At 38.8% G+C, this 17,894-nt stretch overlaps 1 protein-coding gene across 3 annotated transcripts in view; it reads left to right on the top strand.

Moving 5' to 3' along the window:
• Positions 1-17,894, top strand: part of DERA (deoxyribose-phosphate aldolase) — a 52,129-nt gene that overhangs the window by 9,206 nt on the left and 25,029 nt on the right. The window contains exons 2-7 of one of the 3 annotated variants that reach the window (XM_068659823.1): positions 458-555; positions 3,612-3,759; positions 5,240-5,335; positions 6,821-6,955; positions 13,670-13,798; positions 17,111-17,256. In XM_068659823.1, the coding sequence (XP_068515924.1) occupies positions 458-555; positions 3,612-3,759; positions 5,240-5,335; positions 6,821-6,955; positions 13,670-13,798; positions 17,111-17,175 (671 nt within the window). In that variant the 3' untranslated portion in view covers positions 17,176-17,256. Of the gene's footprint in view, positions 1-457; positions 556-3,611; positions 3,760-5,239; positions 5,336-6,820; positions 6,956-13,669; positions 13,799-14,887; positions 16,167-17,110; positions 17,257-17,894 lie in introns of those variants that run through there. The other 2 variants (XM_068659832.1, XM_068659816.1) reach the window with 2 other exon arrangements.

The raw sequence follows: 17,894 nt of genomic DNA, 5'->3' as shown, positions 1-17,894 counted from the left end.
TAATCAAAGGTACGCACACACACAATGCCATTGGATCCTGGTTGCAGGCAAACAAGCAAAGGATTGAATAAATGTTACCGTACTCTGGAATCAAGAAGTAAATTAGCAAGCAATGGGAGAAGGCTGTTTGGTGTGTTTTTGTCTACTACATGTGTAATAAACTTCACAGTTCAGGACTGGAAACATAGCATCTCTCACCAGCTTTAAGTTAATTAAGTTTTAACAGCAAAGAAAACATGCTGTGTGAAACATCCAGTTCACAGATCCCCTGACTGAAGTTAGTAGTATGATGTTTTGGACAGTGAGAAGTGTGCAAGCCCTTTAAATGATATGAAAGCACAACATGGTCTTCAGAGGACCCAAACAAAGCTACACCTTTCATCCAAATTCCCACGCGGTACATTAAATAACACAGAAATAGATGAGAGACTTTTTTTTCTTTTTCCTCCCACCCCAGAACTTGGCTGGATCTCAAAAGTATATGTGAACCAACCTGCAGTTGTGAGGCATGCAGAACAAATTCAGAAATGGAGAACTGTGAAAGGTAATTGGCAAGTAAGTGCTCTTTTTATGCATTCTGTTCCTGTATTTTTAAAGCAGTCACTCTCCCTCTCTAGGCTGCAATATTGAATTTTGCTCAAGATGCATGTAAACTTAAAAGATGTGCTTGTCCGTGTCTTATTTTAATAATTTGTATTTGATGATGATGGGATGGAATAAGGTGACGCGTTTATCCAAACAAGTTAAAAACCTTATAACTCATGAGTGGCAAAACCGCAAATGAATTTCAGTCATCTTTATTCATGAGTGGATTAAATTGTATATTACTATCCCACCACATTTATTCTGTTTCTCAGACAGACTTCTTTGCACACAGCCTTCTTATTTTTTAATTTTAAAGCTGTAAGATATGGTCATGGTCCCTGTCAAGTTTGACCTACCTGGATGATTGTTGTTTACTTAAACACGCCCAACATGTGTGATTTCTTTGCTTAAATACTGCTTGCCTAAAACTCAAAAATCCTAACTGGCTATGGGACTTGGAAAGTGGGGGGGGTGTAAGGCAGGGAGAAAAAGAAGAAAAGAGGCCACGTACATTATGGGGGCTGACTTCTCAACTGCTAAGATACGGTAAACAATCAGTTATTGTCCATCTTACTATAAAATACATTCATGCACGTAAGCGACTTGTAAAGCCAGTGGTGCAAATTAACTTTTGTACAAGGCTGTCTCGTATTCATTGAACACACGTTTAGAGGGGCTTGGCAGTTACCGTCAGCCTCTGCTGCCCTGCTGGCAGAAATGACAGATACTGCCCTGGTGCACGTTTTGGCTTCTTCAATTTGTAGATGAGAATCAAAATGCAAAGCTGTCAGTTCAGCAAGGTAAGCAAATGCTGCCAAGCAGAGCAAGTAAGGCATGGCCACGTGCTGGCTTCTGCCGCCTCAGTGACAGCTCTGGCAGGCAGAGTTGGATGCAGGAGTGCCATAAGCACTTTGGCAGTGTTCAGCCAAAGGCAGAGGCTGAGAAATGCCATGGAGTAGACCCAGAGGTCCCAGTGAGCTCTCAGCTGTGGGGCTGTAACTACTGTCCAAAGGACAAGCTGATTCCAGGTTCACCAAACAACTGTGCTGCAAGCAGAACAAACAAGGAGAAATATTGATAATGCCACTCATTAGAACAAAGCAAGATTCACTTAATTATACCTATTTTTTCAAGAAAATCCTCAAAATAGTTGACATTCTGAGCTTAGTGTGTCAGGCAGCCATTCTGGGTTGGCCAAAGCTACCTTCAGGATGAGCACAAATCTTGTAGACCATGGTTCGGTGACAATTTGAGGGAACTGCGTAAGATCCTACTATAAGTTGCTGGAGAGTAACTTCCTGCCTGCTAGATGAACCTGGAAGTCTGTGCTTTGAATGTTATGAGTAAATAAAACGATGGACATAAGCTGCTAAAGATTGGAGATTAGCTCAGCATTTCCTGAGTTTCCTACTTGATACTAAACTTAGCAATTCAGTGTTTCTGAGTTTGGACATTATACTGTCAGTGAGAAGATCCAGAAGGTATTCTGTAACCTTGGCTATCTTCAGATTAGCCAAGATACATCATTTTAAGATACATGTTTTAAAAATCCCTTTAAAAAAATGAAGTTTGTACCAGTTCATGGAACTCCTGTGCTACACCTGTCTTGATGACTTTATGATTTATGTCATGATAGATGAGACAAAAAATCCTTTGAATGAAGGATAAAAGCATCCAAGGAAGAGATAAATTAAACCATTTAAAGTGAAAAACATTTCTAAAGTGTTATAGGGGGAAAGTAGAAATCACTTAGAAGCAAGCAGTCAGGCTTAGACTAACAGAGGCCAGTAACAGCTCATTACTCATTCTACTAACCCTAAAGAAGCTTTTGGTGTAGTACTTACTACAAGTTTAGAAAGGAGACTCCCATTAGCAAAGTGGCACAGGTCTGTAGGCTGGCCTGCCTCTTAAGATTTGCGGAGTAATACCTCCATGCAGAAGCAAGAAGTTTTGCTGCAGATATTGACAAATCACGTCATACAGCAGAATGGTCGGTGAGGCATTGCCTGTGATATTGCTGTATAGATTTTGCTACTGCAACCTCTCCCCTTGTTGAACAAGTGCCAACCAAAAGATGTCTACTTTTAGTGAAGCCATTACTGTAAATGAGAATTTACTGGAAGACCTTTAACAAATACTTCAAAACAATGTTTCAAGTTCAATTTTTGTTCAACAACAAAGCTTGAAAATTTTTTGGTTTTGCTTTTGTTCAGTGCTCTGATCAATAGGTCTTTTAATGTTCTGTTGCATTTTCAACTGAACGCTGCCTTAGCCCTGTAATTTAGCTCTTATGCTGTGGTGTTTTTTGTTTTTTTGTTTTTGTTTGTTTTTTTTTGTTTGTTTGTTTTTTGTTTTTCTCCAAATAATTACAATTTATATATATTTTATCTCAGATTCACATAACAGAAAGTGGAAACATCTGGTGTATAGATCCTGTTTTAAGAAACATGGGTTCTTACCTCCCATTGCTTCCATGTTTCACTCTCACAGCAGAACAGACATAAAAATGTGCAAGTGTACAAATTGCTGACATGTACACTGATCTGGTTATTTGTGTTTGCAAACCTGTGCTGCTTCTTAAGCACATGTATAATTTACCATGCATACCAGCTTTAAAGATACAGGCATACTGCATAGCATGAAACATACTGAAACAGTAAGGTTGTTCACATAGGTGATGGTTTTATCCTTGTTTTAGAGAATTAGATTTGAAACTAAATGTTTTTTGTCCAGTTAAAAATGTTGTATGATTCTTAGAGTCCTGTTAGGTAGTTAGCTTTTACACCAAAAAAGCTGACTTCTGATTCCAAATCCTTTCTGTACTATTAGATATTGCTTAAGATGTGAAAATTTCTGCCATCCCTGTCTGTCATAAACCATTCTTTGCACATCCTCCATATTATATGCCATACGTTTCCTGATTCTTAGAGTGAGTGCTAGGCTTTGGATTCCTGGATCCTTTAAGTCAGTTTGGCTTTGGAAGCATAAACTGAGATACTGTATTCCTTCCTTCACTCTCTTTGCAGGCTGCTTGGCTGCTGAAAGCTGTCACATGTATAGACCTTACCACTCTCTCAGGTGACGATACTCCTTCAAATGTTCACAGAATGTGTTTCAAAGCTAAGCATCCCATCAGAGAGGATCTGCTGAAAGCCATGGATATGCATGATAAAGGTATGGCCATTTTTGTTCTGTTTGTAGAAAAACTGTCTATTTCCTTGATATTTTTTTCAATTTTCAGTAAAGCATGGAGTCAGGGAAACACTTTAAGTTATGGTACATAATGAGCAAATTTGATTTTGAAGCTGTAAGTGGTGTAACTTCAGTGTATGTGTTTTAATAACAGTGCATTAAGGTGTAACTAATTGAGTATTCCATTAATCTGCTGATGTCCTTTCTAAACTGGAGAAGGGAGGATGTTCATGTGACTTTGGATTTCACGCTTAGATGATGTTGCTCTGTGTAACTACCAAGTTTGCAAGTCTGCTACTCTGCCTGTTGGAAAAGATGCATTCCACTCTTGTAAGCATGTTATTTCTCCTTCAGAAAGTATTATCTGTTACCTGCTTGTTTGAGTAATTATGATAGGAGACATCTTTGCAGCCCAGTCTGCTTTAAGGAATCAGTCCTTTAGTGAGTGTATATGGTTGTGTGTGTATCATGTATACATGATATGTATGTGGTTGTGTGTGTACCATGTATACACACACAAAGTTCCCAGCTAAGTCAACAGTTGAAAGGAAAGAAGACAGCCCTTACAAACTAGTGGTAAAGCTTTCACTGACATTACTCAAGCAGGCTCTGTCTGAAGTTCAAATGTTACACCCAAGATTGAACCCAATACAAATTCAGAGCAAATGAAGACTCAATAGAAAACCACTTTAAATCTGAGCAGTGCCTCTGAATTTTTCCAGATACAATCGCTGGTGTGTCAGCAAATGCTGTTTGACTTTTGTCCAGCTATGTTGGCCTTATGATGATCTAGCAAAAAGAACAAACTTGGTGACATGCATGGCATGCTTCTACTATTGAAATATTTCAGTTGTTTTATGTGGGCCTTTGTCCACCAATTAGAGTCATATGGTATAAAACCATAATGGGAGATCAGATGTCTGGTTTCTAGCCGTATATGTGAAATATCAAAGATAGTCTTTCTAGATTTATGGACTCTTCAGATGGCTGAAAAATTTAATATGAGACCAATTATGTAAGACTTTGAAAGAATAGCATTTTAACTAAAAATGCAGTAGAACTGCATTAACTTAAAGACTGCTCGGTTGCTGCTGGGCTCAGTCTGGCTCAACAGGTAAGAATGGAGCTTGGCAACAGTTTCTCTCACAGTATCCTATTGACTGAGAATGTCTTTACTGTATGGCATTAAACAGTGAACCTGTCAATAAAAATCTTGTAGCTTGAACTCCTGCTAATGCAAACTTATTCCCAAGGTCAGGTGAAGAAACATGAATGTGGTAACGGTATGCAGAATCACCTGAACTGCATGAACAATAAAACAGATATCCCTAGTGTAGATGTTTAAGGTCCTCATGAAAATACAAAAGTAGGAGGTGCAAACAATACACAAGTGCTTGTTATATGGATTGCACTAGAGAAGGTGGAAATGCACATATGAAGAAGTGAACTGTGTCTCTTGCAGGTATTACCGTTGCAGCAGTTTGTGTATATCCTGCAAGGGTTGCTGATGCTGTTAATTCCTTAAAGGCTGCTGGTTGCAACATACCAGTAGCTTCAGGTAAGTTTTATTTTAAAATTGAAAATTAAATCTTTCTATGCTATAAAATATGTAGAAAAATCTGGAAGTTTCTATTTGCTTTTCCTTCAGAGAGTAAGGTGGAAGTTAGGTGGAAGGAAAGGAACGGAGAGAAGGATTTGCTTCTGGTAGTTGTTATCTTTTGTTTTGCTTCAACTTCAAGCATATCAGGAATGCCAAGTCTGTTTTGCTGGAAGTTTGTCAGAAAGTCCCTTAAGATACAGAATCATAGAATCACAGAATGGTTTGGGTTGGAAGGAACCTTAAAGATCATCTGGTTCCAACCCCCCTGTCATGGGGAGAGACACCTTCCACTAGACCAGGTTGCTCAAAGCCCTATCCAACCTTGGAACTTCCAGGGATGGGGCATCCACAGCTTCTCAGGGCAGCTTGTTCGCCGACACTGTTCCCCTCACCTGAACAAAAGAAATTGAGATAGTGTGCTGGACAAAGAATCAGTAGACAATAAGTAACTGCTAATAATAATAGAACTACAGTAATCATTTTGGGAGTTCTAATGCAAGTTTTGGGTTCTGTGATTTGTTTTGTTTCCCCCATCATTATTACTTTTTTTTTTTGCTTTTAAGTGTAATAATACAAGCTGAATTCAGTGAAGCTGTGTGAAAAGGCAAGGGTTATTGCTTGCTGAGCAGCCTGCAGGTTCAGGACTTGTACTCATAAATCTAATAGCACCAGTTCTTCTCCAGTCACCACATGAGAGACAAGTCCTGAATCTACAATAAGCAAGAAATAGGATCACAGAATTACGCATGTAGGAAAGGAGCTCTGGGTGTCATCTAGTTAGCCTCCTGCTCAAAGCAGGGGTTAACTTTGAAGTTAGATCAGGTGTTTTATGCTAAGATCCATGTTTTCTGTGCTTTCTTTTCGTTTTTTCATTGTGTAGGGAAAAATAAATACTATATCTATTTGTGTCAGAGAGAATCTCTGACAGCCGTTGTTTCTTGCATTTCCAAATTGACTTTAGCTTTTGTACTTAAACATCATAAAGGAAATCCTAAGTAGGCCACATTAAAAAGTTTTTACCATATTGTGATTTAGCTGTTAAATGTATTACTGGGAGTTAACCTGAAACGCTTCTTAGAAGAATTGGAGAGAATTTTAAAAAGATGTGTTGCTTCATGTATGAGTTCTCTCCTTGTTTGTTCAATTCTGCTGGAGGCCATAGATATTTTACTTGTGTAGGACATTTTGGAAAAATTTAAGGCATGTGAAAGAGACCTTTTTGCAAGAAGTGGTTGTAGTATCTTGCTGGACATCAGTTCCTTGGAGGAAGATAATGCTTATTGTGTATGGAGACAGTAACATGAGCTGCCTTTAGATTTTTGAGTTGTGATAGACATTTAATTTTTAAAAAAGAAAAGCTTTCAAATTCTTTGTTGCATTCTTTAGTGCAAATTTTATGTTGAATTTATGAAACAAACTTTCTTCCTCCTGCCTCCTTGCTAGTGGCTGCTGGGTTTCCATCAGGACAAACTCCTCTAGAAACCAAACTGGCTGAAATAAAGCTAGCTGTGCAATACGGTGCCAGAGAGATCGACATCGTCATTAGCAGGAGCCTGGTGCTGAGTGGCCAGTGGGAAAGTAAGTCTCCTCAGGCAAGAAACCTAAACTTGAATGCGCGCGCGCGTGTGTGTGAGCTCTTTCTTTGTCTCTTCCCCCAGTTTCTACATCAGTGTTTGAATAACTTGGTCCCTCCCCAAAGAGTGGCTGATAATCCAGGGCACTGAGCTGTACAAAACCAGTGTTACGACAAATGGTCAGAATTTTTGAAAATAATGTTGTTACAAGTTTTGTCAGGTTGGGCATTCAGAATGACCTCATGTTTTGAAAATTCAGGTCCATTTCTGCTATGCCTTTGAGGATTTTGCATGTAGGAATCAAAAAAAAAAAGCAAGTGAAATGGAAAAAAAGTGAATGCTACAGTCTTTGAACTGTTTTGTTACCCTCCCCTCCCCAAAGGGCTGAGACTAAATATCTTGTTAAATATACATATTTCAATATTTGACCAAAAATATGTATTTTAGTGGTTTTCCCTGAAAGTTGAGGGTACATATTGACTGTTCATATTATTTTGATGTTCCTGTTCTGTAGACTACAACTAATTAGTTAGAACAATAATGCAGAAGATGGTTTTTTCTCTAATTGCATCCTTAATGTACTGTGAATGGTTTGCCTTAAGTGCTGACAATGCTTCTACAACTAATCTCAGTGTGAAGGTAAACACATCATTGTCTTGGAATGAATTTTCCGTTTAGTTGTATAATGCAGTACTGTAATAGCCTGCGTGATTGGAAGACTCCATAAAGGACACGTGGTACATGGGTTTGGTTAAGGAAATGCAGTCATCATGGTAACAGATATTTTCTGATTTTGGTCTTCTTTCAGTTAGCAGTTAGAATTGAACAAAAAAGCAAGTTACTGCATCTGTGTCTTTAAGACTGATATCCTGGTTTCCACTCACTCTAACATGTTGACCTCTTTCATATCTATCATCTCTATCCCTTTGCCCATAAATACATGTAGCTTTACAAATGTTTGGCTTCTTGAGGACAGGCGTTTTCAGTCATTTGTTTCTTTTAGAGCATTTATTTTAAGTTCAGGTACAGCCTCAGAAACTTCTGGAAGGTGGAGACTAGGTGACTGAGCAGTTTTAAGCAAGACATAACAATGGTTCAAATTCTGTGTCAGCTAGCAGGAAGGTTGTATGTACATCTTCCTGTGCTGTGCCTATATCTTGTAGTGGTCCATACTCGCAGTTCCAAGCATGTTTCTGCTCCAGGAGATGCCCTCCAGTGGGGACACTTACAGAGGAGGTACAAAATGACCACAGTCAATGATCTTTGAGCAAGACTGAAAAAAGACCAGAAAACTGGACTTGAACATCAACTTGAACTTGTGTCTGATAAAGTCTGCCAGCACTTGTTTTACAGAAATTTCTGACGAAACTGTGGTCACCATGCTTCAGACTTTGAGGTACTAACTGCTGTTAAGTGCAAGTAACACAGAGCAGAGGTCATAAAGTTAGTGCATACAGTCAATTGCAAATGCAGGCTCTAGGCTGGATCCGTTTAATGTGTAAAATTGAAAAAGAATGTCTAGTGCTGTAGCTATGACTGGATTCAAGGTACTTTGTAAACTCTAGCTGCCTTGCAGTTATGGCAAATTGTTTGCTTATACTTAAAACACTAGTTAGTATACTGTTATGGTTATTTTCTCATGTTGTCATTCTTTGGAACATCAGGTACTATTGACAAGAATATTCAACTGGTAGAGTGCTTTATCTTACTGTTCGTATATTTCTACGTGCTGTTCTAATCTGTGCCATAATTGGCAGCCATGATAGAATAGTGTTGCTTTGTGATTTGTTTCAAAAGCTTGTGTGGCTATTAAATATTTTAGTGTACATTCAATTATATCAACTTTTTTAAAGCAGTTCTTCTTATTATTGGGGCTCTTTATGAAATTCAGGACATATTTTTTAGGTCTGTTCTTTATGAGGTAGTTGTTAAGAGGTTTTTAATGGTGCTGAACATGACAACGGCTTTATTGGGCAGCTAGTTTAGGTTGGAAAATAACCATAAATGAGATTTAAGTTTATGAGCTTATATGTACATACCTTTTACAAGCTATTAGCTTTTAGAGCAATAATATTTTACAATAGTTTTCTCAACCATTGTCTTGTATTACTTGACAAAGTATGAATTAAGATTAAAAAATCAGAATTTAGATAGTGTCTTTAACCACAGGATGTGTAGGCTGTATGTAAAGTGTGATGAAGTTGACCAACAAATTACTGAAAGAAACTGGTATGTTTCTTTCAGTAATTTCAACTCCAACATATGTGTACATATGTTGGAGTTGCTGTACTTTCAAAACTGTCGGAGTTGCCCCAGTGTTACTTCTAGTTCCACAGTTTTTAGCAAACAACTGGACATACCACAAGTGTCAGTGGTGTCAGTGGCTTCCAAATTCTTGCTAACCATTGATAACGGTTTATATTTGCTCTGTGTCAATCAAAGTTTCATACAAAAAAAGGAACAAAGGAAGTATACACTAAGAAGTTTTAGCATGGCTGCATCCATGAAATAGATAGATATAACCCCTTTCTGAAGGTTGCCTTTCAATCCTTGCTAATAACTATTCAATCATGAGTTCAGAGGCTTTGTTCAGGAACTGGGGACACCTTCTGTGCTGTATACTCTATAAACTACACAGAAAAAATACACTACCTGATCCAGAGGCTTGAAAAGGATTGCACATGTTGTTCTGAAATACTATAGTTGGATTTACTATTTTCTAGATTTGTAAGCTGATTTGGGACCTCAAAGTCTATTTGCACAATTTCTTTCTTACATTGTCAGCAGCAGCTCAGACTCTTGAAGCCAAATCCTGTTTTCAGTTTCATGTGAATCACTGGAGCCTGGAGTTGCACATATGTGGCTGAGAGCAGAACTGATAGAGTCGTGTTGTGCTGATAGCCTTGCGCTTGTCATTTTGTTAACAAACCTGCCATTAATGTGCAAGACAGAAGGGATTCCAGCTCATTTTCCAGTTTCCTAACATGATTACCTTGATCTTTGGTCTAACAGAAATTGAAACATCTTCCCTTCTTATCTCAGTTTCTACCCTTAACATCAGTCAATGTGACTGACTAGTTGAAAACAACAAATAAAATGAATTAAAAAGAAAAAAAAAAGTGCCTTTATTACCAGTTTTGGAGAAGAGCTGTTTCATAAAAATTGAAGCTGTTTTTTTTCTTCCTTTAACATTTTCATGTTCTGTGTAGAAGATACGGATTATTCCCTTTATTGTGTGACTTTAGAACAAATGTATTAGACCAAAGAGGGAAGACCACATAGATAATCTGGGGCAGATTATAGCTAACATTAATTGGTAAAGGTGCTTGCTTGAAAGAAATGAAGCGAGACGCATATTTTCTCTGGTGTACTTAATAGCTGCTAAATATCAATAGAATGCTTTTACTTAATAGTTGGAAATACAGGAAAACTTACCAAAAAAAAAATTAAAATTGATTTTAATTCTGTTGTTGTCTTCTCCAACAGCAGAATTAAAACCAGAGCTATGAAATTATTTTTTCTTTCCTATCAAATCTGTTTTGTTTTGTTTTTTAATCTAAATTCTATGAATTCATAAAATAAAAGCAGATTTAAAGTTAATAAAAACAGTAAGATACATTAAATAAATGGGTACAAAGTAGAAATATTCTTGTCACGTATTTTTAACTGCTAAATCAGCGGAGATATTACACGCTGCATCAGTGATCATCTGACCCTAAATATTATACATGTAAGTTGGCTTCCTTTGTGTGTGGTTTTATTTTGTTTTTGTTTTGGTTTGCTTTCTCTGTGTGTGTGTGTGTGTTTGGTTTTGTGTTTTTTTTTGGTTTTGTTTTCCTGGTTAAGACTTAGACTTCATTTAATATGGATAGTGTTAATGCCATATTCAAGATACTACACAGTATTGACCATTTGGTTTGAGAGCTCTTGATTATTTTCCACTCTTTTTAACAGACAGAGGAAGAATCGCTTGCAACCCTTTGGTGGTGGTCTTAGCTCACAGTTGAATATATATGCCTGCGTGGTTTTCTGTGATAAGGATTTATCCTAAAAGCTTTCTGACACTACAGCAGACACTACTGACACTACAGAGCAGCTCCATCTGCTGTGCCAGCTACTACTGGTGTTCTGCACAGGTCCAAGAACCAGTGTCCAGTGCTTCTCCTGCACTGAGCTAGAAGGAACCGAGTAGTTACATGGTTTGTTTTTGGCAGCCTCGACTGTCCTGCAGGCAGCCCAGGACTTCTTGAAACAGTGAGTGCATATTCAAGTGTGATTAACTCCAACCACACTTCAGACGTTTGACGGGAAATTTCAGGATGATCAAGTTATCAGTGTTTTGCTTTAAATCTGACTGAGTACTGAAACTTTTTATTTTTGAAGAGAGTAGGAGTTTTTGCACTTGTTCAGTATCAAAGCAGTCACTCTTTGACCTGGGACTAGGATTCGCAGTCTGCTTAATTTTCTGTGTCCCAGAGGTAGTTGCATTTCTATTTCTGCTTTTACAGTAAGGCTGAGGATGTCCTATAGGTGCCAGATATTGTTTGCAATAATTGGTCTGTGAATAGAGAACAGTATTTATTACCTACACACCGGCCCCATTAAAACATACCTACTGTTCTACCACCTCGTCTAACCTGATAGACACAGATGATTGAAGATCCTGAGTTGTTACCGTCTGTGGGTTGATGCATGCTGTCAGACAGTTAGACTCTTCAAATGATCTTGGCACTAATTGCATATAAAAGTACTTTCCAACAATAGGGAGAGTTTAGTAGCTGCAGTACTAACTTCAGTGAAAAACAGTTAGGGGGATATAATTCCTTTTCATGGAATCCAACCTAAATGTACATTTTGTTGATTTTGTTTTGACATTTTTTTGGCAGTGTATCTTAAAGGTAGAGAAAACTTGAATCTTTTCTTGTTGTTACCATAACTAGAACATGAAAGCCGCTTTTTCTGGCTTTCCGAAGGCTTTGGGAAAGAGTCATTCCACAAAAAGAGACTGCATTTGGATCTAACATGAGCAGTGTTATCAAATGCACAAGAAAATAGCACAGGTTCTTTGTATTTCCTTTTTGAGACTTGATTTGATGTAGAAGGTTTCTGGAGTATCATCAATTGATCAATAAAACATGTTAGACTGCATGCTAGTACTGATTAATTCACACCTTTGGTACACACTGAGAAACAAGGTGAAACCTGGTGTCTATAAAGGGACTTGCTAAGTGCATTAGCCAGTTGTCTACTAATGTGTGTAGCGTGTCTCGGTGGACCACCGCAGTGATCCCAGCCCCAGCTGCCTGGTGTGCCAGCAGCATCCATAGCATTCGGCAGCATAGCGGGTGGAGGGGAGGTCCAGCCATGCAGCAGGATGGCGAATCTTCCTGTATGGCTCCAGGTCCTGCTTGAGGATTGAGGGGAAAAGAAAGCCGGCATTGCTGAAAAAAATTGGTCACGGACATTTTTTAGCAAGACGGATTTGTTAAAAGCCATGTTTTTACCTCCTATAAATTAACTTTTTAATTTATTTTTTTGTGTGTTTGAAGATTAAGTATAGCTTGTATAAAGCACTCTCTTACAAAGGATCCTGTTTGCTTGTTTTATATCTTTTTTTTTTTCTTCTTTTTTTTCTAATTCAGATTCTGGAAATGTTGACTGTACACTGTAAGAGCTGCATTTGCCCACCACTAACACTAATCATCCCCAAGTGGTCAGCTTCTAGCACTCACATTTCAATTACTTCTAGCTCCTTTAATCTTCCTGTGCTTACAGTTTTGTGGGGAGAACAGTTGATTTTTGCTAAAAAGGGTGGGAGGGTTTTCCTGTGCTCCCCACATTGCATTTCCTGACCAGGTATGCAAGTTCTAAACTTTTTTGAAAAAATGCAGTAAACCCATGTCCTCGGTCACCCCCGGGCAGTGCAGTGACCTGAGATGGTTCGTGAACACCGAGCTGTGCAGTCGTTGATCCATGAAGGTGCTATCTCAGGCCTCAGGCTCTCCTCACCAGGCGTGTTAGCAGCCTGTGTTGATTAGGCTGCATATTTTCAGGAAACTCATATTTTCAAGAAGCTTCTGTGGGATTCGGGTGCCTAAACACAGGCATCGAAGTCCCTGACTGACCCTGAGACTGCCCCATGGTTCCGGGAGGTACGACAGGACCTAATGCAGACGTGGTGCCTCCAGGAGCAGCAGCTGGAAGCCAGAGGGGGATAGGTCAGGGCATCTCGAGTGGCACTGAGGTCCGTAATTAGACAACTCAGTCACACCTTTGTTGTCTTGTAGGCTGAGCCCTTTGGTATGGATGGCTGAAGGGGGCAGGGAGCATGGTGTCATGATGTGCACAGGAAAGCGTAACCGTCTCTGAGTACTGATTCAGTTTAGTACTGAATTTATTGCTGAAAAAGCTGTTTTAAAATCAATCTTGAATATCATAGCATTTTTTTTCTCTCCTGATGTATTCATGAGTGTTTGGCATACTGTGCACATTCTTAGTTTTGAGAGAAACGACATTAATAGCTATTAAGTTAAGTCTGAAACTGTGTGGCATTGTTAATTACCTCCAGTCATGTAATTTATTGAACTTACAAAACTTAAGTTCTTGAGTGCTATGACTAATTATAAGATTGGAAATTAATCCAGAAGTGGAAATTACAGCCATACTTGAAAATGTCTCTCAGCCAACTTTGATCATTTTCAAATGCTTTTATCCACAGGTCTCTATGAGGAGATCCGCCAGTGCCGTGAGGCCTGTGGAGAAGCTCACATGAAAACAATCCTAGCGACGGGTGAACTGGGGTCCCTTGCTAATGTCTACAAAGCCAGCATGATAGCTATGATGGCAGGTAAATATATGTGTGTTCTTCTTTTTAAGCTAAGAATGTCTTTGCTATATTATTCATGAAGCCTAAAAAATTCTAGTCGTGAAAGTTTAGTTTTGCCTATAGTCGGCAAAAACTATTATGCAGCAATTACTGAAGTTGCAGGTGTAGTAATGAAGTGTCACTTGTTTTGTATAACCTACAAAAACGGCATGAAATGTTAAATAACACTTAAAACTGCTAAACGACAAGATTTGTAGGAAAAATAATGTTGTCAAATGTCTGATCCGTGGGATGTTTAATAAGGGCACATACATTTGAGGTAGATTTTCCAGGTAGTGTTGGTGAGCATACAGATGTAGGGTGGTAGGCAGGTGGCTTGTGAACCTATTTTAAATGCATTGGGAATTTCTCTGTGAAGATTCCACTGAAAACTCCCCTTCTTGTTTGTGATCACTTCTAACTACCTCTGTGAGAGTGTGATTTGGGTACCCAACTATGCTGGAAATGCAGCAAGGGGAAGAACACCACGTGCTACAGCAGGTGTGGGAATGTGCTAGGTTATAACCGGACCACTCAAGATCGGGGCACTCACTATTAATTGGTGTTCAGTCTTCCCTGCCTTTGAAAACTAAATTACATCTCTTGATGTTTAGGAGCATGCCTGTATTTTATGCTGAACCTTTCAGCTAAGAAACACATTCCCGTGAGCAGGATGGAGTTTCTAGGGGCTGTATATAGGTTGTAGGTCTTACTTTTTGCATAGCTGTAGCCATTGCAGACTCTGAATGGAACAAAGCACCCACCTGAGCCTAGGTTTATAGCAGTATATTCCTCTGCAACTTTGGACCAGTGCTGGTACAATTTTACTTAGTTTAAACAAGATTTCAGGGCTGTAGTCTAATACAGTTTTTTCACTGTAAAGATGCAAAGATCCAAGATGCAAAACGTTCTTTGGATGCCATTCTAAAGACCTGCTTCTTCTACCACATTTGAAATAGGGTACCTCATGAATATTGACAGAGAGAAATGTAAAGAAGTGCTAAGAACCACTGCGTTAGTCTGTCTTCTAACTAAATTTTCCCTCTTTTTTGCATTGATTTTTTTTCCTAGTGTAAGCTCTTCACACCTAGGATTTATTCTTATTTTAGAACAAGAAAAGTCATCTGAGTGTTTTTCCAGTATTTAAATAAATATTCAACTTGCTGCTGACCTCACTGTCTCCTTCCACAACACTATGCTTATCTACTTCAAATGGAATGGGAGGCATTTTTTACTGCTATGTCAATTAGTATCCTTAGGTACAGAGTATCAGTATTATGCTATCAAATGCTGCTTTTAATTAGAAGAGGTATAAGAAAAATATTTCCTGTCATTTAAACTGATATACTAATAATTATCATCCCTTTTTGTAACGTACGGTACTGATGAATTCAGTTTGTAAAGCATTAGAATGTTTTCAGATTTTTTGCTGGTGTAATTTTCTTGAAATACAGCAGATGGCCCTGTTGTTAATGATTTTTCCTTGCATAGTTACTCATTTTATAAGATACTTATCTGTATAGCATTTGCAGTAATTTTCTTATTTCAGTCTCTTGCTTTTTCTTTGTAAGTGTAAAAATAAGAATGTATTTTTGTTCTACACATATGTATTGAAGGCCAGATTTTCAGATACTGACTTGTCAGAACTGCTGAGAAACTCAAATTCCAGATGAAGTTTGTTTGATATGCATATGTGTAATATTTTGGGGAGAAAGTAATTTCGCATGGTAGGTTTAGTTTCTAGCTTTAGTGTCCATATATTTTTATAGCTGCTGTTATGATCTAAAAGAAAGAAAGAAAGGAAAAATGCAGCTGATCTAGTGGATATGTCAGGTCCAGGGAACTTTCATTTGAATGTAAAAAAGAACACCTCTGATAACCCTGAATCTAGTGATTAATTTTATGTGGAGAAATTAGTTATGTAGCATATTGGATTCAAATGCAAAACTTACTTCAGAAGTTCTTGCTACCTCTGGCCACTTGTTCCTGTACTTGCCTGCAAATTTGCTGCTCCTTCAGCTATGGTGTTAGAAGTGCTCATCGTGCTGCACAGTAAACTGAGTTATCAAAGAAATGCTGATACAAATTACGTCAGAAAGGGGTAACTAGCTTTGATTTTTTTTGTTTGTTTTTCTAATTGCCACCCCCTCAACAATTTGGTTTACTGACCTGCCTTGTATACAGTTGTATCCGTGCAGCTGAGGACATGGCTTGTAATCCTTAAACTGTTTTCACTGTGCAGCACATAATGCAAGTCTATCGTGTAGGGAGCACAAAATCCTATCTGTGCTGATATTTACATTACTGTTGCTGGGCATGCACACTCTCACCTAGGTCCTGAAGCACTGATCTGTGTTGTAACATTTATTAAAATACATATTTTTTTCCCATCTGTCTCATTTGTGAGACTCAGAAGGTTGGGGACAGGAAGGTGTCACAGTGCTGATTTAGCACTAGCTCCATGGTTAAAAAGCTTCCCTGGGATGTCTGGCACCTGGGCACTCCGTGGTTGTTCTCACACACAAAGGTGAATTTTACAGTGTATTTGCCATTAAGGTTTTCAGTCCCTCCTGATAAAGTTGCTCTGCTTTGCACAAAGCAATTAACTGAGCAGGGAATGCAATGCAGATGTCTCCTCTCCTGAGTAACTTTTCAAAATTTGTGTACAGGCTTCCTTATACTGATTTAAGGAATGATGGGTGTGTGCTGGGAAGAACAGCATGTTATATTTAGTCTGATTCAGGTAGCAAGCGGGGCTTCAGCCACTGGAGAAGCCAGCTGCACAGATGATTCTATAACTGACTTGAAAAAGTATGGCAAAAGGTAAAAGGTGTGCCCCTCCACTGGGGTTTTTAAGATAATGCTATGATTTTAAGATAACAGTAAGGGCCACGCTCAGGCTGGGGCAGTGTGCCTGCACACGTCTGTGCTCAAAAGTGATAGCATAGGCCACATCTGTAGCTGTACTCTGAAGCCCAGTCCTTGCAGGACTTGGTGGAAATCATTCACTGCACCCCGGTGAGCTCCTGAGCCCAGCAAGAAATACAGATCCCAGCCATGCACTGGTGGCAGGGGTCAGCTGTAGAAAACGTGCTTTGTACAACATGCCTGTGTATAAGTTGCTAATCCTTGCACCTGCCAGAACTTTTGGGGGAAAAAGTGTGGCTTCACAGCGAATACAGTAATAACCCGCATCTATTTGAAGTAAATATAATCATTTGCCTCTATTAGGCTCCTCCCGTGTCTGAAATCATATCTCTGAAGTACCATGTCTACTTTTTCTTCCTTCTCTAGAGCAGTACGTAGGGAGAAGGACATCAGAATGGAAACAGGCACCCAGTTCTCTTAAATTCTTCTAACCAACCCTTTACCAACTTGACAGACGTGCTAAAAATTCTTCTGGAATATTTAAGTATCTATTTCTGAGTGCTGCTGGAAGAGGCTGACAGCCCTCTAAGGACAGTGAGTCAGCTGGCAAGAATAATTCTTGCAGTGCTAAGGAGGAGATAGTGGAGAAGGTAAGAACTGCACATCCGTGGCTCTGTGTGACTACCAAAGTAGTACATTTTTTTCAGAACGCTGACTGAGATCAGTTCTTAGCAATGAATCGGGGATTTTTTTGGTCATTTTGTGTAATGTGCACTGCCACTATTTGAGCTTCTTGAGGTGTTGATGGTGAGTCTGAGTGCTTGAGCTTCCCAAGGGTAACTCACTGCATCTTCGATTCTACCAGAAAGTTTCCACTGAGCAGAGCAAACTAATCAGTAGTTTTCAATGTCTTGTGTACACTTGTGTGAGTCAGGTTCATTTCTACAGAAAACACTCAAATCTGCATCTTTGGAGCCTCTTTGAAGAAACAGTTCTGAGGAACACAAATGGGAGTGCCTGGTTCCCCAGTACCAGTGGGATCTACATATATACTATGTTTCTTCACCTTGGTGCCTTAAAAAAAAAAAAAAAAGAGAGAGAGAGAGAAAAGGAAATAAAAAACAGGTCTTGTACACAGTTTTATTATTGCAGAGAGGCCTTTATGTTTGTGTCGGAAAAAAAAAAAAAAGACCGCCAAAGAAGTCAGACA

Source organism: Anas acuta, chromosome 1 (genome assembly GCF_963932015.1).
Source record: "Anas acuta chromosome 1, bAnaAcu1.1, whole genome shotgun sequence".
In the NCBI taxonomy this organism is placed as follows: domain Eukaryota; kingdom Metazoa; phylum Chordata; class Aves; order Anseriformes; family Anatidae; genus Anas; species Anas acuta.
The sequence above is the reverse complement of the archived record's forward strand: the minus strand, read 5'-3'. Positions and strand labels throughout refer to the sequence as shown.